This window comes from Melospiza georgiana, chromosome 1 (genome assembly GCF_028018845.1).
Source record: "Melospiza georgiana isolate bMelGeo1 chromosome 1, bMelGeo1.pri, whole genome shotgun sequence".
NCBI classification, from domain to species: domain Eukaryota; kingdom Metazoa; phylum Chordata; class Aves; order Passeriformes; family Passerellidae; genus Melospiza; species Melospiza georgiana.
In genome coordinates this window covers 21,701,625-21,723,106 of record NC_080430.1, presented here as the reverse complement: position 1 = coordinate 21,723,106, position 21,482 = coordinate 21,701,625, and the positions used below count along the sequence as shown (strand labels likewise).

The window sequence follows — 21,482 nt, the reverse complement described above, 5'->3', positions numbered from 1 at the left end:
TTTATGAAAAAAATATAAGATTCATGGTGTGAATTTCTATAGCTAATAGTATGTGCAGTTAGTGATGTTAGTATGTCATTATGGTGTTTCCAGTCTTAAAAATAGATGACTAATCTTCTATGGAAAGATTTGCTGAGGCAAAACTTAAATATTAATATTTTTGTAGGAGGGTCCATTATCACAGCTTTAATGTTATTTATGCTATTATTTAGAGGAACAAGTATTTCAAAGAATCGTATGGGCTTTGAACATAAATCTTATCAAAATTAATGATAGTTTTACTGTTAAATCTTTTCAAGATATGGTGGTACAGAAGCTGAAATGTCCAATTCCTACAGAAAACCTACCTTTCAATTGTTTCCTAGTTTTGTTTCTGTAGGCCAGAAGCCTTCTCCTGAACTGTAGCTGGAGTAACTACATAGACAGTATTTTTGTGTTGCAAGAGGATAAAATGAGGATGTGACCATGCATTACAAAGAGAGTGAGTTTGAATCCAGGATGACATGCTGACAAAAGATGTTCAGCATTCCTCTTCGAACCTTACCTTTGGGAACATTGTCCAAGTTAAAAATCTTAGCAAAAGTAATTCCTACATGAAAAGTGTTAAAGCTAATTTTATATTGAGTAGATTAAATCAGTCTATCAATCACATATAGTCCACAGAAAAATCAGTTTATTTTCAAGAGATCCTGTGGAAATACCGATTTTTCATTACTTACAGGTATTAACCACACAAAATCAATGTAAAAGGGAGTCTAATGGGCCAATTTCCCATGCTGGTGAAAGCAGAGACTTTGTGTGAGATCCCAAAGGACAGGATGCTGCAGAGGAAGCTGGGGATGCAGTGTTCCTTCCCACTGCACCTCTGGCTGTCTCCAGCAGCAGAGCTGCAGCACAGGGAAGCTGCAGGTGCTCTCCAGAACATGCTGGATGTTTTGTGCTGAGCAGCCTTGCTTGCAAAGCAGGAGAATCCAGAGTAGCTGTCCACAGCCTGACTGCAGATACTCATCATCTGGGGTGGACAGCAAATGAGTGTGCTGCTCTAAGGGAGGTTCTTGTTTCTGCATGGGAACTGATGTATAGACACAGCCATTCCTCTCGCCCAATGGATTTTGACTCCCACACTTTCCTGCTCCATCAAGACCCATCTTGGGCTTCTTTAACCTAAACTCATCCACACCAGAACTGAAGAGATAAGAGAAAGCATATACATGAACCAGATAAGCATAAATTGTAACTGTCTGAAGGAACAGAACTTAACAAAAGCATCCAAAAACCCAAAATGCCCAGCCTGTACTTAAGTGATTCACTGTCTCAAAGGGCCCTTTGCCTATTGAAACAGTATCCTATTCTAACAAGGATATTTTGATTTGGGTTTGTACTGGCTGCTTACCTTTAAACAGTTCAGACTTCAACAAAGCAAATATGGATTTGGTAGCTGTCAGCCTTCAAATATAACTCATGAAGCACTGGAAGTAGTCTTTCCATTATTTACTTAGATGACTTATTTGGAGCTGCCTGACTGTGAACCCCAGTATACACAATGACGTGGGAATAATTTCTTTTACCATTTACCCAGCAGCAGACCCCTTTCTCTCCCCCATCTCTTTTTTATGAAAGTTAATTTAGAGCAAGAAGACACCAACATGTATCTTCTGTCTCAAAGGGTTTTGAGACATGGGAAGGAAAGCCCAGTTTTCCAGACCAACTGTCCAACATCCTGCTAACTGCACCATGTTTCCAGCTAGGATAGTAGCTGTCTCCCAGAAGATACTGACCTTTCCTTTGCAATTAAAATTGAACGATTCTGCAATACATAAAACCCCCTAGAGTATTAATCAAAATGTCATTTACTTGCACATTTAGCTTACACATTTTCTTACAGTTAGCATTATCAATTTGCTCTGGTTACTTACAGCATGCATTTAATCCCATAGAGTGCTCTGATTTCACTGACTAGGTCTCAATTTGCAAACTGTAATATATATATACACACACACACATAGGCAGCACTTAGAGCAGAACAACCTTTATATGGGTTTCTAGATATTTTTCTGTGAAAGCAAATCAAATGTAGCAAACATTAATGTCCTGCATTTTAAGTCGGCCATCTAAATAACCACTTTGTTTTAGGGGACAAAAAGCAAATTTCCATGCAGGCAGAATCTCTCCCATTGTGCTCATGGCAGAAGGAAGGCCAGAGAGGTTCACTTGGCTGAGGCTCTCAGATGAGCTGCCTGAATGCCATAAAGCACTGCTAGTTAGCCTCTGTATCCAAAAATAAGTGAAATAAACCAGAATCCAGGCCTTTAACAGCTAGGCAGTATGAAGAAAAGAGGATACAGGAATGAGGGTTCTTTTATCACACCATCATCAGCTAAATGTCTCTAGAGTACAGCAGAAGTTTCCAATCCAGACTAATGCTTAAAGACAGATCTCTCATCAGCAGGGCTTCCAGTTGTTTTTTTTTTTCCTGTGAGACAGAACATCAATTTTTTGAGAGTGGGCTAGAAAAACAGATGCACGTTTTAACAGATTCAAGCTATGATTCAGTGCAAAATCTGGTATGAGACACTCTAGTACAAGCCAAGGACAGACACCAAAATTCAAGAGAAAAAGCAAGAAAAGTGAATATTCCCCTTCCAAGGTGTCAGTGGAAGTCTAAAGACATTTATCTTAAATGTGTAAAACCAGCTGAAACGAGTACCTATCAAGCTTGAGCATTTTTTGAAAAATAAAATTCCATACTTGACAAGGACATTCTCCTTATTTATCTATATTTTTCAGCAGTAATACCACTGTTGCAAAAGTTTTTAATGTCAAGCCTACACTGCACGACAGAATACTTGCATTCTAAATAAAGCGAGTCCAATTAAGGAATCTTTTCAAATCATTGTAATCTGAAAAGGATTTTTTTTTTCAGAAAAAGAAATCTAACAAAAATACTCTTTTAATACTAAGATACTCTCCTGTCAGTCTGCAATAAGGAACAGTCATGGTAATTCCAGAAGTTAGGAAATTACCTTTTGGTGTTGCCTTTTTCTCCCCCAAGATGCATTCAACTTTAAAGTTGACCTTTATTTATAAAATTTCTAAACCTGTGGTTCCTTTTCATCAACTCAGAGAAGCAGCAAACAAGTCCAAGTAAATCAAACTTTAAATAATATATGATTCAAGGAAAAGATTTTATTTTAGGGCTAAGAAGTTGATAATAAATAAAGGAATATAATAATGTAATAACAGATGTTCTCATGCACTTAACACATACAGTAATGCTGGCTTACACTGCTGTTTGGACAAATTAAGAAGAGGTATTTGGCAATATTGTAAGTTTTGAATAGTTTAAAGGTTATAGAACAAGAAATTTTGCTGTTTTTACATTTCCTTTATACAAATTCAAATAAATATTAATATATCTATGTTTTCATCAGATTTTCTGTTCACTTTTAACATGCCCAATAACTAAGCCACAGTAATATACAACTGCCAAGAAAGAGTATTTAAGAATTATACTTATTCCTAAAAATGTATCTTCTTTATGTCACATTGTGCAAGCTCTTTAGGTAAAATTAGATTTTAGGAAAAACTGCAGAAAATTTAAACTCATTAAAACATATCCAGTGCAAAGGCCAGTCTAGTCCACACATTATGGTACTGTAATGTAAGCCAATATAATTTAAATAATAAAACATGCCTATATGATTTTGAGAAAGCTGAATATGTTTTATGTTTAAAGATCTGACATCTAATATGCAGATTCTGCAATATCAGAATTTTTCAAATCTTCATGAGATGGCAAAATAATGGTAAGACTTTGTAAGTAGGCTTTTTGTTTTAGGATAACTCACATTAACAGTACTACAGTGGCCAAAAAAGACAAACTATTATAATAGAAATCAATCTGATTAAAAAATTAAATATTCCAATTAACACTGAAAAAGTGTTTGTAATCATTATTTACAATTCCTCAGTGATACCAGTGTATAACTCCACACAGTGAGCTGCAGTTTGGTGTTGCTCCTGGCCAGCTCAGTTCAGGGAAGGGGATCGGTCCGTGCTCCACAGCAGCTCTATGTACGGCCACTTGGTCTGCAAGCAGCGCTTCACCGGGGTGTCGTCCGTCTGCAGCATGGGCTCCTCAAAGCCCATCACAACTGCTGTGCCCTCCACATACATCACCTGGCAAAGCAAACCCAACTCTGTCAGCCTGCTCAAGAAATGGGAGGTGAGATGATCATTTTCACCAGGCCAGGAGAGGACTGGTTATGATACACATCTATCGGTGATATTTTTGCCTGATGTCCAGGAGAAATGACGAGGAGGACTCCATGGATATCAGAAGGCTAATTAATTACTTTATTACACTACAGCTAAACTTAATCTGCACAAGCACCAACTGCACAGAATCTCATGACTGTCAGCCAACAGTCCCAACACACTCACAGGGATCCAATTGGCCAATGGATCAAAACACTCTCACCAGAATCCAATTACCAACTCCCTTCAGGTAAACAATCTTCCACAATGCATTCCACTTGTGAACAACAAGAGGAGCAGCGAATGAGATAAGAATTGTTTCAAGCATTCTTTTCTCTGCTTCTCTCAAGTTCAGAGAATGTGAATCCCACACACATCAAATCTGTGAAGTTTTACATACTTCCTTTTTTAATGAAATGGAAGTATGAAATTGAAAAACCCTCATCTTTGAATGCTTCTGCTTACATTTTGGGGTATGGAACCGCTGGAGATTTCACAGGGCTAATTTTAAGGACTTAATTAAAAGCTATTCCAAAGACCGAGCAGGTAAATTTTCTGGAAGAAATCTTACTTAAGTCTTCCTTGCTCCTTATGTCTCTTAATGCCTTACAATCTTTTACTCTAAATTCTCCTTCAGGAACTTAGAAGCAGTCATATTATGTCTGGTACACCCCTTTTTCAAGAATGCTGAAAATGAAACAGGTCATCTTTGTTTCCTCAGTAAATGGCTGAAAAAAAAATACTCATTTTTTGATATGAGTGTGTACTACTAAAAAAATTCACAAAAAATTCTAAACAACCTAAATTAGATGTTGAGTTACTTCTAGAAGTTGCACTTTATGTGTGTTACATCTTCAGTGTCCCTTGCAGTTCAGACCCCCCCCTTATGACATGTAGGTGTGAGAAGTGCTCTTTCCAAAATGCAGAGTTTCAGAGATGTGGTCTGGCCAAGCAGTCCAGTATAGCTCAAATATGATTAGGAGCACAAAGAAGTTTCCAATTCCAAATGTATAATTTTGCAAGAAAATAATCAAAATAATAGTTTTATAAAAAGTCTCCTTCAAGGTAGAGTATTTTGCCTTTAACTATATTCAGTTTTGCTTTGTGACTTTATTAGGGCTTAATTGTAAATCTTACCTTTTCATTATAATTAGATTGCTTCAGTCCATTGTAATGGTAAACAGTGAATGACTCTGAAACCCTGGAGTCCTAATAGAAAGAAGACAGTTAATTTCATGTGGCATCCATTGTGCCTTGATTCTCTTCTCTTTACAACTAGACAGATGCATTCAACCAATAAGACTTGAGAAAACTGTTAAAAAGTGCCATTTCTTTTAGGTGACAAAACCTTCATTTCACATTTCTTATCAGAAATAAAAGCACAGTTCTCAGTAAATTAATGAGTAATGCCCCCAAGAGCAAGCCATGATTTTCTGTGTTCACCTGGACAATCTGAAGTACAACTTCAGCACTGACTATGGAGAAGCCATCCTGATTTTTAATGTCAGACACCTTATGCAGTAGTCACATGCATGTGTATTTATGATGGTTTGGACAGCACAAAGTTTTTTACTAAGGACCAGATCCAATCTCCAGCCCTCCCTGTGAGAGCTAAAAAGCTCATAGACTCCCATGCCTGCCTAACCACACTAATTTTGAAGACACTGGTTCTGCCAAGGTCCAACAGCAAAGCTACTGGCTCTGGTGATCTTTACCATTCCAGGTGTTTAAATGCTGTAGTCCTAAGAGGACTGAAAGCTTTGGATTCACTGAACCAGGAAACACAAATACGTGTAGTATCAGTTCTTTCATGCCTACTGGACCAGGCTCCAAACAAAAGCTTATCCCTTTTTTGAGCATGGAAGTAAAGGCTGGAATGAGAATAAATCTGCTCAGGTTACAGTACATCCATCAGAATAGAAAACCCTCATTCATTTTTCTGCTCTTGAATGATTCACAAACTCTGTCTTTCTATGGGTCTCTCATAGCCATCCAGGCTGGTGAAAAGGAAGGTAAGAGGTAACTCTGCTTACAGAAGTTGCTTTACAGAGATAAATAAAATTAAGCCTTCCTGGGATGGAAACAGGACACATTCATTTCCCTGAGGAAGTAATGCTCACCCAGAAGGGAAAAAAATGCTGTTTCCCAGTTCCTGTGCCATGGAAGTTAAGAATTTTGTGCAGTTATTGTTTCCAAAAAAAAAAACCAGCTAGCATGGAATTCAGGAATCCCCCTCTACAGGTGACTGCCCTAAGTAGTAAGGAGTCTTTGAATAATTAGCTGAATAGCTTTGAATAATTTTTTCTAAGCCAACAGCTTTCAGAAGGAAAGCTGAGATACCTCTCTGCTTTTGAGATGGGAGTTGAGTACTTTTTAGGAGAGTAAGAATAGGAGTTTGAATATTCTCAGCAAAGGAATCTAATCTGAATCTCTTGAGCCCTAGCTAGATGTTCAAATACTAAAATCAGGAATTCCAACCACCACTGGTATCTGCTATTTCCTCACAGTATTTGAAAGAAAGACTTTCAAAGAGATTCATCATCATTTCTGCAGAATTTCACTTTCAGAAAGAATTCTGAGCAAGGTGTCAGTATGGGTAAGGGCTACTGCTACCTGATGCACAGAGTACAGACAGATTGATCAAATGGATACTGGCAGGTTCCAGTCTATAACATGCTGATTGCTCAAACAGCACCCATAAGGCAGTAACAATTCCCATGTTTTTTACTGGAGCCAGTGAAGGTTTAACAGGACAGGAAAAACTGAGTGGTGGGGAATCACATACAGCAGGGAATTAGCACTTGACAGACAGGCATTGACTCAAGGGCTCCAACTTTAACAGGAGGCAGAGTTCCTCCACCAAGGTGACCAAGGTAGGGTTCTGCCCATGATTGCACTGTGCTTTGTTCTCCAGCCTCCCTTCTTCAGTCACTGATGCCCTTATGACAGGCATGAGAGGCAGCAGCCCCATACAATGGGGCTCTTGTCTCCTCCACCTCCCTATGGCCCACGGTACTTGACAGCTTAGGCACAGCCAATTATGGAGGATGTTCTTTGGCATTCTGAACTTCATTCTAAGCATCTGGGGCCTAAAATGAAGCAGTGGAGTCTTCTAGATTTGCAAATGTATTATAATTGTAAGAAATAAGTTATATTCAATTGTACATATATTTCCACTTCTGTATAAACAAATGAAAGGAAGAAGAAACAGTTGGCAAAAATACAATGTGGATGTAATTCTAAAAGGCCAGAGAAAATGAGCACTAACTCCTCCTTCTCTTTCCTCCAAATGATGAAAGCCTCTGGATGATATGATATATTCAGTCCCTACCATCTTTGGCAGTGCATTTCCAGTGTCTTCTGACTGACCAGAATGCTTCACAGTACAGAATGTTATACCCAGTGCTGCACAATCCTAACAAAAAGAATCTTGTTAAAGGGACTTAAACCCATCAGTTTCACTTTTCCTTGATTGTAAAAAGTAAGCCACATAGCTTCAGTGACACATTAAGCTAAAAAGCTTTTAAAGAAGTACTCCTCTCAGCCCTTCTCCTTCTTCCACCAGCCTTTTCTTCTGCCTCAGGTAAACCTGCTCATTTTTGCCAATACAAGCATGTGCATGGCCATGGAACAAGCCCTACACACATGTAAATTGAGCTCTTACCCAGACCAGCTTCCTGTTCTGGTTTACCACAAATCTGTTTATAGAGGCTCCTGGTGGCAGGGAGGCAGTGTGAGAGCAGGAAAATGTGATCCAAGGCAAAGGGGAAAGTTAACAAAGCAGTGCTAAGTTAACACCTGCCTCTCACTAGTGGTGCAGTCTTAAAGAATATATGCAACAGACCGAGAGTTTGAAAATAATTTTCCAAAACCCTAATTTCCACATATGTTAAATCTAAGTTTATAATGAATTTTTGTTAAACTGTCAAAAATTTCACATTATCAAGAAATGTACATAAAAACAGTTTTAAATTATTAAACTATTTTAAGCTATTAAAAATAGTTTTAATAATGTTTGCAACCTTTTCGCACTTGCAAGCAACCTTTTTAATACTGATAAAACCAGTATGGTCATTTATTCTCAGAAAAAACAAACTCAGAAAAACTTTCTGAGTAAGGAAACAATTCAATGTCATACTCAAAATGATTATATATTTCCTGAAGTTAAATTTAGAACAATGGAGTTTCCTTCCAGTCTAAAGGTGACAAAATCATAGACATGTTATAGAAAACAGAAGTCTACCTTTTTGTGGTGGAATACAGAAGTTATCTGCTGATCAGCTGAGTTGAATGAATGCAATATTTATTAAAATTTACTCTTGTGATATTCATGGAAGTTTTCAACGAATTTCAAAGCCAAACAGAATAGACAAAGCTGTGCAGCAATGAATATATATTGATTACCTGCTCAGGGAAAAATTCTTGCAGAAAGGGACCCAGTAGTATGATGCCCAGTCCTTCTGGGTCTAATTTGGTCTTCATGAGGTTTACACTAAGATAAAAACATTGAATATAAAAGTATGAGTAAGACACTTTTCTTCTTGCATGACTAAGTTATGCTGTGCTACCACAGTACTGACTGCCAAGTATAGCAATACTATTCTATTTTTAATCTTAAGTGACAACTGCACCAGAATGGCATGCAAGTTGCCAAAACATGGTTATTTTTAAGTAAAAGTAATCTATTATTTTAAATTAAATAAGTGATAATTCTGAAGGACCACCATATTTGGTAAAATCATTTGAAAGCCGTATAGTCTAAAACCAGGTTTACAGCCCAAAAGGCATTTTGCTGTCTTGTAAGCATTCTTTAAAGATACAAAACCCAGCCATCTTTGAAATATAGCTCTGTCACTGCCAAACAACCTGTTTTTAAACAGAGATTTGAAAACCTTCCAAGATTTTCTAAGTACGCTGAAATAAAATTAAATTTAACAGATCCATTTCTTATTTACATCACGTACTCGGTATCAAAGAAGCCAGAACCAACAAACAATGGAAATACCAACAATACTAATCTGGAAGCCTTACTGCATGACTACAGTCTAATTTCAGGTCACTGCAAACGAAGGTCAGTTGTAAGACTACATATCTATTTAAGCAGTATATTTCTACAGGCAGCAGATTGGATCTATTGCATCTACCTAGCCCTGCGCTCGAGTTACAAGCTGTACCGTCCACAGGAACGTCCTCATTGGGTCAAACCAACAGAGCGCCTGGCCCAGAATCCTGCTCCTGACACTGCTCAGTGGTGGGTGCTCACAACAGAGAACAACAGGGCACAAACACATCCTGAGTTTACCCTCCCCTTTCCAGCAGTCTGCTGCTCAAAGACATCTTCAGTGACAGGCAGTATCTAAAACACAAAGATATATATTTTTCTTTCCATGCATGTGCCTAAATGGCTTTGAATCCATCTACATTTCTGCTCTTAATAAACTCCACTCAAAAAATACAAATTAGACTATGGGTTGTGGGAATAAGTGTCTTCTCTGTCACCTAATTCAGTTTGATGACACCTCATTTTTGTATTGTGTGAAGCAATTAATAGTCATTCCCTATTTACTGTGTCAGTGGTTGTCTATCTTTTTCAGGTCAAACAGTTCCAACCTAGCTTTTCCTTGCACTAATGGCATTCTGGATCTTTAATTAGCCCTGTTGGTAGCTTTCTATAATATTCTTTTCCCAAGAAGGAGTGAAACATCAGGCATTTATACAATGACATAACTCCTATGAATCCCGCTCCATGTGTCTGGCTATCACTATGAGTTTAAATTTCAAGATCTGTTTCCTGACCAGTAATATCTAGTTCACAGACCCACAGTGTGAAATCAGCATTGCTTTATCTCCTGAGCAACCAATCTACATTTACTTTATCGGCACTTCTCTGTTCCCATACCCTCTAGTAACTTCTGCTGCTCTTACACACTTTTTTTTAACATCTCAAACACATTTTTATCAGTAACAGTCATACAAATCCCTACTGTCAAATCCTGCTGATAAAATAACAAAATTCATATAGTTAATACAAATTCCTGTAAAATCCCTTTAATTATCTACCTCTATAAGGAAAAAGTGACATTTTTATTCCTTGATCAATTCTTTATCTATGAAAAATGTTCCTTCCTATTCCATGTTTACACATGAAACATTTACATGTCAATTTTCTCTAGACTGGCCTTCAAATCTTTTCTAAGTCCTATTGCTCATTTGTCACCTTTCTCATTCCTGTACTCTTTGGTACCAGCACAGTTCACAGTGGCAGGTAACCTAAAAGAGTTCAGCAATGTCAGTCTGATGTTTCTTCAGGACTTTGCATTGTTTTACTTATTTTGACACTTCAGAATGTTAATTACTCTGACCACCCATCCAAAGGCTTAAGTGTGGAACCACTCTTTGATCTTCTCCAGTGATGAGGAGAACTGCCCCCTACCACCTTCTCTGGTGAATATGAAGAACTCACTGCACTTTTCCACTTGACTTTGAATACTTTTAAAACATTGGGAATCATCTATCAGAACTACAAACCTCTTGCAGGCCCCTTAGCACTGATGGGCTCAGAAGAATACTACTAGTTTTTGTTTTATAACTTTATTTATTAGTCTACAGATTTTAACTCTGCTTTATATTGTATTTGCATTTATCATTCCATAAATCCAGATTCTTCCAATTTTTTTAGTGTACACACTACATTTTCCTTTCAGACAACACACTCAGTTTCTCATAGATGTCTCTTTTACTACTTAGGCCTTTAACCAACACCCAGGTCTCTTTTGTTGGGAGCTGTGAGCAGAAGGTGTAGTTTCCAAGGTCTTTTTGGTTGTTGCACAAAAGCATTTTGTCTTTTTCGCTACCACTTATGATTCTTCACCTTTACTCCTTTCTTGGTCCTAACATAGAACTAGTAGTAAGTTATTTGAATTCTTTTTGTTTCTCCCTTAACACACAGAGGATGTATTATGCAAATCTGAAGAGAGTGGCTTCATTAAGGTCCTTGGGAGAAGAATTTTAAAATTCATAACACTGAATGTGGTATCCTACAAACAATGCTAATTTATTATTTTTTTAAAAAAATCTCTACTTAAGTGAAACCACGACTGAGAACTTGTAAGATATTGGACTTCAATCCTTCTATTCCTCATTCTCACTGCTCTCAAAGTACAAAATTTTGGCTATGTCAGTGGCTGCTTGAAACTTGCCCAAATTCTTGAAATGCTGCAGCAGAGTTGCAAAAACATTGTGTTTGCAAACAGAACCATAACAGATTATTTTAAAAATGTACTTAAAATTATGTAATAAAATTAAAGCAAGGTATGTACTCAGTAAAGAAATACAAGAACTGTTTAAAAATACAGCACCATGTAAGTTTTTAAATATAGCCACTGTACAAAATTGAATCAGTTATGCAGGAGGGTAGATTTAATAAACTTGGATTGTGTTGTGTTTCAAGTGAGGCTTTTTCCTTCAGCAAATCATTAACACCTTTCACTGTTACTGGTACCACAGCAGAGCTACTGAAATTGTGATTGTGTTTCAGTCTCCTCAGTGCAAAGCTTGGCACCTGAACTCCAGAGATTCCCAGTGTTGGGGCAATGGCCTTTGTACTGGTATTGCTGAGAAGTGTGTGGGAACAAAAGCCTCCACTACTGGTCAAATAGAGAGCATAAAATGTTTTAAGCAAGCTAAATCTACATTGACAGATGTGTTTTAATCAGTGCCCTAAAGGGCATCAAATGGTTTTTAGAAACAGGCAAAACAAATGAGACAGGTGTGTTCTCAGATACATTTATTAAAACACTAAAAAATTTTACTAAAAACACATGCAATGACTTTCAGTACTGGCTAAGTCACCTTGCTAATTCATGTTTGCTCTATAGTTTTCCCCTCTACAGTTCTACAATTCTAATCAGGTCTGATCTTTATACATTCTGAGATTCTGAGAAACTTAAAGCCTTGGATTAGATAATCAAAAAATTAAAAAATACATTTGGAGGCAAGGCCTTTAATTTTACTTAAGAACAAACAAACAAAAAACAAGCAAAAAAGCCTGTATGGAGTTTGAAATACATTACTTATACTTGTGTTCCACACCAAAAAGACAGAACATCTAGAGCCCAAACAGAGTAGGTTCTCAAGATAATAGCAATAGGCATATATTTATTTAAGAGGAGATGATTTAAGACTGCATATTCCATGTTTTGATCATGGCTTTTCAATGCAGCAGGTCTTTTGACTGGCTCTTTGTACATCAATTTATATTTTATATTCTATGCAAATAAAATACGACAGGGCTATGCCCCAAATGCCCTGAGAGAAAAACAACCAAATGGAAAAAACACTGAACGAAGAGAGAATTTTTCTGCAGAGACAGTAGAACAAAAAATTGAGAAAGTAGAACAAAAAGGTGCAAGTCATCTTCTCAGACCTATTAAACAATGGCTTTGTTTCTTTCCTCTCCTTTTAAAAAAATGTCTTTTGCAAATTTCACCACTTATTGTTATAATATGAATGTGAGCCTTTTGTCTTGCACTTTCTTTTGGTTTGGGTATCTCTTTATTTCAATTTTTACTCCTCTCCTCCAGAGAACAACTCAGTAAACTTCATCATAAATTACACTATAAACATTTGAAAGGACACAAAATAGGCTCAACCACATTTCAGATGGCTCTGGTAAGTAAACTCACAGTCTCCACAGTCATTCCAGTTTTGACCCAACTGAACTAGACCAAATGTTTACAAGAGAGCAGAAGCAACTTTTGCAGCAGTAAAAAAGTGCATGTGCTTGGCTCTCCTTTCTGGGTTAAGCATTTAGTCACAAAACATGGTGAGTTTTGACATTGAGGGTTAACTGCTGTCACTTAATATTAGTTTTATCTGTCCGTATTAGAGCTAAAACATTTAACTCCAACCCTGGGAATCAATGTGTTATTTCTGAAAATAAATGGCAAGTATAAGCACTACTAGGTCCTGAGTGCTGGTGGAAACAAAACTGTAACTGAAGCAGTTTCAGCTTCCAACTCAGCAGAAAGATCCCGGTAATCCAGACTTCCCTCTGAATATCTTGACTGTTTAGCTCTTCTGACACACCATTTCACCTACATTAATATATAAAAATACAATCCTGACTGTCTCCTGAATATATAGTAATGCAGTAGATTTGAAGGGTTTTTTTTCTTCTAGTTATTACTACCAAAGTTAGAGCCATTTTAATTTTAATTCCTTCCCTTAAACTTCAAGCTTAACATTTGAAAATAACACTCTGTGCCCAGAATGAAAAAAATCCAAACTAGGAAAAAAAATCCAAAACCAAAATCAATCCAAAATTTTTATACATATGTGGTAAACGGAATCAAGAAAAAAAAGCCTTAAATGATAATTAATGTCATTAACTGATACTTCTGTAGTATTTAAATTTTATTATACTTACTATTCAGGATCTGAAACAAGGTCCAGAGCCTTCATTACATCTTCTAACAGTGTGTCAGGTATAAACCCATTATCTGAAGAAGTAGCAAAGTTTCTTGTGAGAAAAAGAAACAAAATGCTTTCCAGCACAAATCTCACTTAAAAATACAAACTTATCTTTACATGTAAAATTTGCAAGCAAATTTTGGTGTTCTAGAAGGAAAGGAGTTATCAAATGCTTTTCTGGCACTTAAAAAAAAATAAAAATAAAATTGCAATACAGAAACTGGATTTATTACTCATAAACTTTGAATTCTTAGCAAGTATTAAGCATCTATCTTTGTACAGAGTTCTCCACGACATACCTTGGGATAATAACTGCACCATTTTTCCCTTTTGATCAGTTAAAATAGTACCTCAATGCTAGACATCCTCTGTTTTCCAAAACATAAGAAAATTTCCATGTATGCTGCATACACTCAAGAACAAAATCTCATGAAGAATGAATCATATCAGATCAGTTGTTTAATGCAAATTTAATATAGGTGAAATAAATTTTATTTAACCTTTATGTTAACTGCAAAGAACGTAACAAGGTTTAAAAATGTCTTTTTTAAAAACTCTACTTCCTATTGCACAAATTCCCTTACTGCAGAATTCTCCAGTAATTTCTTCATAGAATTATGGAATGTTTTGGGTGAGAAGGGACCTTAAAGATCACCTAGTTCCAACCTGCCTGTTGTGGACCCAGAGACCTTCCAGTAGACCAGGGTGCTCAATGTCACTTGTAGATTGACTCCTGCACTGAAAATTTCTTAAGGACCAGACATTTCATTCCTCTCTTAACGAGTACATTTCTACTAAAAAAATCTTATTTCAGCACAAAGTACAGCCCTTACCCTCAGGGTCATATGTCTGGAAAACTCTTCTTGCTTGTTCTGAAGGTGCCTCAGGAGCAACAAGGGCCATGTCCTATGGAGGTGAAAAAAAAAAACCCACAAAGAAAACTTACAAAACATTCTTACTTCAGATATAGATTACTGAGAAAATATTTAGCCATACTACACCCAGTTGGAACCTAAATTAATGAAAATTTCAATCCAAAGAAGAAAAGTTATTCGGCAATTTTGCTGATAGTGACATAAAACAATCAAGAAGTGTGCTAAAGATTATTCCACAAACTTCTACACAAATTTTATGCAAGTCTTATCAATGCAGATGTTGTGGCACAAAAGCTAATTGGAAACTACAATTCCAATCATTTGTACTCAAGAGCTCTAAGTGGGAAACTGCTCAGGAGAAAATAATTTGGAAGGAGTCCCTTTGTCCTGCTCATCTCTCCTGATGAGAACAACTTGAAATTTGCTTGCTTTACATACTGGAAATAAAAATGCTAGATTTTTATATTAATTCAGTATCACAATAATGCACTTTTAAAAATCCATAAATATGACTTAATAAAAATAAATCCACTGTTTAATGAAAAAATTTCCATTGATTTTATAAATGAATGATAACTAGAACATTTAAAGAAAACCAATATTTTAACAATGTATCTTCATGTTTACATAGGTTCTAAAATCCTTTAAAGTACTTTCAGATAAAAAGACTATATTAGCTCAACACAGCTGGTTTCAGGATGCCAAACAAAGTATGAAGTTGTGCAGTTGTTCAGCACATACCCTGTCACTTATGTTATTATATAAGGCACATACATACACTATGAAATTTTGTAATATTTGACCAATTCTTAAATAATCTGGAATACAAAACATACTAAGTAGGAATAGATTTCATTATCACAGTGTACTACAATAAATTAATGTAAATATTTCTCAGTTTAAAACCAATGATACCATAGCACACAAAGCTTATTAACAACAAGATGATTAGTGATTTCAATATTCAGGATTTAACTCTGAAGAAGGGATATTTTAGTGGTAGTTTCTTATTTAAAAAATCAACAGCTCACAAAACCTATGTAACAAGGGAGAACACTTAGAATTCCCAATGGTATGGAAGGATATAACCCAAAGTAACTTCCAGTGGCATAGACACAGAATTTCAAATGTAAACTACATAGCTCCACTTTGCTTTACAAGTATGCAGTTCCTTCCACACAATCTTAATGTAATCCAAGAATAAAGACAAGCATTTGCACTGTCCTCCCTACCCACAAATTATCTTGTTCATGCAGTGCTTTCCACAATTTCATGTGACACAAAACAGATTCTTTAAAGCAAGTCTTCCACAACTGCCAACAAGTTTTTTCATAGTCCAATTTGCAAAAATTGTGTACTTCTGTTAGCATTTTAATTTTCCAGGTCCTTAGTTTTTCAGTTTATGTATGTATACATGGGAAGAACTAAGAGACAAAGTCACTAAATGCATTAGTCATACGAAAACTTCTCTCTCTTTTAAAGGAACTTTCAAATATGGTAAAACCTCCATATTGTTACATCTTAATATTTTTTATTCACTAAATGTCATGTACTGATGCTCTAAGCAAGTAACTTAAGATGGAAACAGAAAAGTCTGTCTCAGAGTCAGATGACCAAAAACCCAACCTCTTACCTGTAAAATAATTCAAACTTTTCACTGAGATTGCTGTAGTGTAAAAAGTTAAAATGCAAGCTCCTTTCTATACAAATCCCACACAACTTCTCATCATGTCATTAATTTCCACTATGCAGATAACTTTAAAAACTCCAATTAGTCCATATATTTGTACTGAGGGAAAAATACCATAGGTCCCTCATGCAATAAAGCTGAAAATGTGATAAACATCTAACAAAAACATATTTCAGCTGCCCAAGCTGATATTTCACCATATGTGCCAAAATAGATTCCCCACCCCAGCCTTATGAATTGTATTTTGATGTAACCCATGCAGTGAAAGTTCCATATAAGGGAATCTCATAAATAGTTAATTATAATAATTATTTTCAATACTAAGAACAACATGTCCCAAAAATCATGTTTCACTCATTGGCTCTTGTGATACACAAACAAGTCATTTTATATTACTTTGAAAAGTTATTCTCATCAGCAGAACCAGTTATTTTAAGATCCCATGCTTAGCCTCAGAGGCAAAAAATATTCTTCATAAGTTATAATGAAAACATTCCCAAACTTTTCATTCTGCAAATCCAAAGCAGAACATAAAGGCTAAGCCACACCAAAATCCAGGCTATGAATTTTTACAAAAATCACACCCTGAAAGATCCCTTGCCCTGAAAAATGAAATCTGCTTGCATATGAAGTGCTTTATGGTTATACACTATCACTACTGAGTGACATGTAGAAGAATTATATATTGTAATACTAACTTTCTTCTTTAAAATTTACTTAAAAACAATATAGAAACACTGATTATTTATCAACTTTTTAACTTGTTGTAACTTGTAATCACATCTGGAAAACTGGTTTACTCAATTCAGTCTTGTATTACAGAGAGAACTGTGTATTTTTCAATGCTATAATCAGTGGCTTTCAAGGCATCAACTTTTCCAAAATGGCTTCCTAAGAAAACAAGGTTGATGGGATCTCTGAAAGTTATTCCCATCTCTCTAGCTGATTTCTGAATCCATTGCCCAGTTTCAATTTTACAGGAGTCTCACAACTGATTGTTGAAACTGGATGCCAGGCAGAGCAACTCAGTGAGGAGTTGGTTCAAAAAGAAATTTGATTTTATGTGTCAGCAAGGTTCCTTTGGAGATTGTATTTTGAAAGAAAAAAGACACTTCACACAATCCTACCGATGTACTATGTAACTGTATCATTATAATCTGGATACAGAGGCTTTTCACACACAACTGGAATGCATTTCAAATTGGATAGTGCTCTGAAATGACAATGTCCAACTTCAGATCCTCCTGTGGCTGCAATCATTCATTTGCAATCAATCTCTACATCCACTCTGTGCTCTCCCTGGAGCACACAGAGAATGTTCTTCTTCAAAAGGTGAAGGGATCCTGCTACCAAAGCCAGAACTGAAATGCTCTTTATAGCCTGAGATATAACAACTCACTTAGCTAAGAGAGAACAGAATTAATTGAATGCAGCTTTATGTGGGGCCATGGAGCAGAAGTGCCATAAGTATCACCATCCATACAAATGAGTTTGTGTCCGAAAGCTATCAGGTAATTTTACTTGTAGGGACTGGCTAGGAAGTGGACCAAAAATTAGAATTTAACACAGACTGGTATCAGTTGAAAAGCAGGAAATGCATCATCACTACAGCAGCAAAAAAAGGTTCAAAGACTTAGAATGATACAAAAACCCAGTTGCTGACTCTCATTAAGATGAAGGCTCAATAGAATTTGGGCATTGCTTGGAATTAAATAGCAGCTTTTTTTTGTAGGTTTTCCTAGGAGCTATTTATCAAACCAAGGAAAAGAGAGTCCTTAAGATCTAAAAAGGGAGGTTTTTATTACCATCATACAAAGAACAGAACAGTTATGGAAAGGTCATTGATGTTTTCTCCTCTTAGGCATCACTGAGGAAGTATTGAGACCACTGAGGTACGAAGTTCCTGGCTCTAAAAATGCCAACATATCATCTACTGCCAATCTAGGCAGACTATTGTGAAGGGTCTGTCTGGAAAGGGACAGTAAAGAGAATTATGTCATGGTAACAATGCAAGTCAAATCCTAGAACACTTACCCGTGAAGTCAGTCCTAAACCATTTGATGTTATTTGGCATGAATTTAATTTAAAAGACTATTTTACAGAGAGATGGCCAATGAAGACTAGTTCAAGACTCCCATTTGTGTTCAGGGACATCACCCACACCAGCAGCTTGCAGTGGGCAGTGCCTTCAGCTGTTGCAGCCATGGCAGTGCCCTGCACAGCCTGCTTACCATGATTTTCTTGTGCTGGTCAATAGAATGTGCCATTGCTCTGCAGCACACTATCTTCCACAAGAGAAAGCATCAAAAAATGCCAAACAACTGGAACATACCCAAACAATATTTGAAGGAGTACAAGGTTTTTTCCACTTTAGAGATGTACATGGAAAAACTGAAGGAAAGGTTCTAGACTTTTCTGTCACTATACAAGAGCTCTGTGGCCACAACTATTTCTACTTCAGAATGGCTGTTGTCAAAGATCATATACTGTATCCTCCTAGGCCTTGAAGAGGGGCTATGAGTCTATCTGGGATGCAGAAAATGCTAAAAGAAAATACTTTCCTTAAATAAGAAGAGAGGAAAAAGACACAAAAGGAAGAATGCCACACCCAAAGTAGCAGAATTCTTATCAGTGGTCAGAAAATAAAATACAGGCCTTGTAGTTTAGACCAGGAAAGGACAACAGGTAATCTGAAAGTGTTCATCTAGGGATAGTGGTGGTCCTGGGGGAGGAACATTCATGACAAGCAATTTGCTACAAGGCGGTTAAAAGGAAGCAAACTGGCTCTAGCTGTACACTGCCTTGCAAAGGTGAAACAGCTGCATTTACTCTACAGTACCTGCAGTGCCTTGCTGAGGACAGAAACGAGCTCTCAACAGGGAAGAAAGAAAAGCTACATACGGACTACTTCAAACTCTTTTTCATCTTCACCCATAGTACCAGACAGAAAAGAAAGCCTACTTGATCCAAGGGTGGGGTGAGGCTGTGGAAGAAAAGCGAACACAAACCAAAGAAAAAGAAATAGTGACAGAAATCCGAGGAGCCTGTCAGTCTATTCGTCTGGAAAGTGCGGCTTCCAACATACACTCAAGTAAGTTATAGAAACCACAATATATCCTCCAATCCTTTGAGAGAGGGTGGTTTAATAAGACAGCCAACAAAAAAGCCACAGTGTTGCAGTTTTTAAAAATAAGAGAAATTCAAAAGTACAGCAAATACCTATTTACAGTTACATTGCCACAGATGTTGGTGGTTTAGTTTAAACCATTACAAGAAGGTAACAATTCACATGGTGACTTGTTAAAACATAAGAGCTTCTTGAACATGCTCCTTGCTTTTACAGATAGATCATAAAAGATTACTGTAAACCAATAAAGATTTGGTATATAGTATTTTTCTTATTCAGTTACTAGCTTGTTTTGCTCTTTTCTTATTCAGTTACTAGTTTGTTTTGCTCATCAACACAAAATGTCTTTGTTTTGAAAGTAAAAATAAATTACTGGAATTATAGATCAAGAGTCAGCAAATTTGAGTTTACTGGAATTCTTCTCTAATAACTAAATTACATACTACTCTCCAGTCAAAAGCTTAATCTGCAAGGGCAGCTTTTCAAATTATATTCACATAGCTTTTTTTTTTTGTTGAAAGACAGAATACAATGCTATATAAACATGAAACTTTGTTCTTAAGAGGAATCAAGCTGTAAGTGGACAAATTCCATGTTCTATGACTTCCAAAACCTCCATAATATAATTCATTCAAGATGAACTTTAGCTTCTATTACTATGCTACCATTTTCTACGTTAAAAAAATTTAATATCTAGTATCAACAACTATTTCTACATCTAGTACTATTTCAGCCTATAGACATGAGCTGATTGCTACACAACACAGTGGTGAGTATTAACATACTACTAATTCTAATTAGTAGTAATGTAATTTGGGAATTACAATAAGGAGGTGGGAAATGAACATGTATGACAGGAACACTTGATAGCAAACTTTAAAACAGTGAAGATGGACTGCAGAAATTTAAATCTTTCTAATACAGTTCTAACAATACTGAAAGCTGCACTTAATGTTGGAAACCAGCCCACAGTATTCAGTTTCCCACTTAAACCATATAATTCTCTCTTGGGATGACGAAAACCCTCTGACTTGCTTCAACCCAGAATGATGAAATGCTTTTTGAAAACAGACAGGATTAATTATTTTATAACTCAAATATGCCAAGTGTTTCTAAAGGACAATTCTTCGCCTGGTTCATTAATCTAACAGAAACATTTTATATCTTTTCAAGTGAAATGTACAAGCTTTGTGAAGCAATGAAGAAAAACAGTACATTAATAATGGCATATGATCCACTGTTACTCAAAAACACCACAGTTTCATATATTATAAAAGCAGTATTGCCATTTATGTTCATATTTGAAGCATATTAAGTCAGGTAGCTTACACTAACAGTAGCAGAATATATTAGCTTCTATAAAATCAATTATTTTATTCTTTTATTAATTCAAAACACATTATTTTTTTTCATTACAGCTGTATTATACAGTAAAGCCCATCTCACTTCACTCCAACTGCATGAGCTCTCTTAACTGCACATGGGCAGTGACTGAATTTCTTCCCTAAATACACCTGAAATGCTTCAATATTTTCATACCACAGTCTCTGACAACTTTGGCACCTCTCTGTAACAGTTATTTTTAAAGTACACATATAAGATACCGTAAACTGTCAACTGGTAGAAGAAAATAGGATTGGACTCCCTGTAACATACAAAGAAAACAGATTTCATAAACTTCTTACGTAAAACAAACCAACACTGGGAAAAATGTACTTAAATATCTAAATGAGGTTGCTAGGTGAGGTAGCTATGAGGTTGAGTTTTAGAAACAAGAGAATGTGTTATACTCACAGCTAATCACATGTAACTTCCTATGTAAGAGAAGAAAAACAGAAAATGAAGGCACTAGCTAAAGCATCCCTAAATGTGCTTCACCTTTGCTAGGAGCTCAAAGATTCCTCCTCCATAGACAATCCCTGTCTCTGCCTTTTCTCTGCATCCTTCCACATTCAGACTTTCAATTCATTCATTTACATATCCTAACCTGAAAGTAAAGCTGCCTTATCAAAAGAGGCTATTAAACGAGTAAATAAAGGGATAAAAACCTTATTTTTCAATG

At 36.2% G+C, this 21,482-nt stretch overlaps 1 protein-coding gene across 1 annotated transcript in view; it reads right to left on the bottom strand.

The window, feature by feature from the left end:
* Positions 1–3,166: 3,166 nt before the first annotated feature.
* Positions 3,167–21,482, bottom strand: part of MINDY3 (MINDY lysine 48 deubiquitinase 3) — a 46,170-nt gene continuing 27,854 nt past the window's right edge. The window contains exons 11-15 of the mRNA XM_058028523.1: positions 14,562–14,634; positions 13,685–13,757; positions 8,662–8,749; positions 5,395–5,466; positions 3,167–4,179 (exon numbers count right to left, since the gene is read on the bottom strand). Coding sequence (XP_057884506.1) covers positions 4,030–4,179; positions 5,395–5,466; positions 8,662–8,749; positions 13,685–13,757; positions 14,562–14,634 — 456 coding nt within the window. The 3' untranslated portion in view covers positions 3,167–4,029. The remainder of the gene's footprint in view (positions 4,180–5,394; positions 5,467–8,661; positions 8,750–13,684; positions 13,758–14,561; positions 14,635–21,482) is intronic.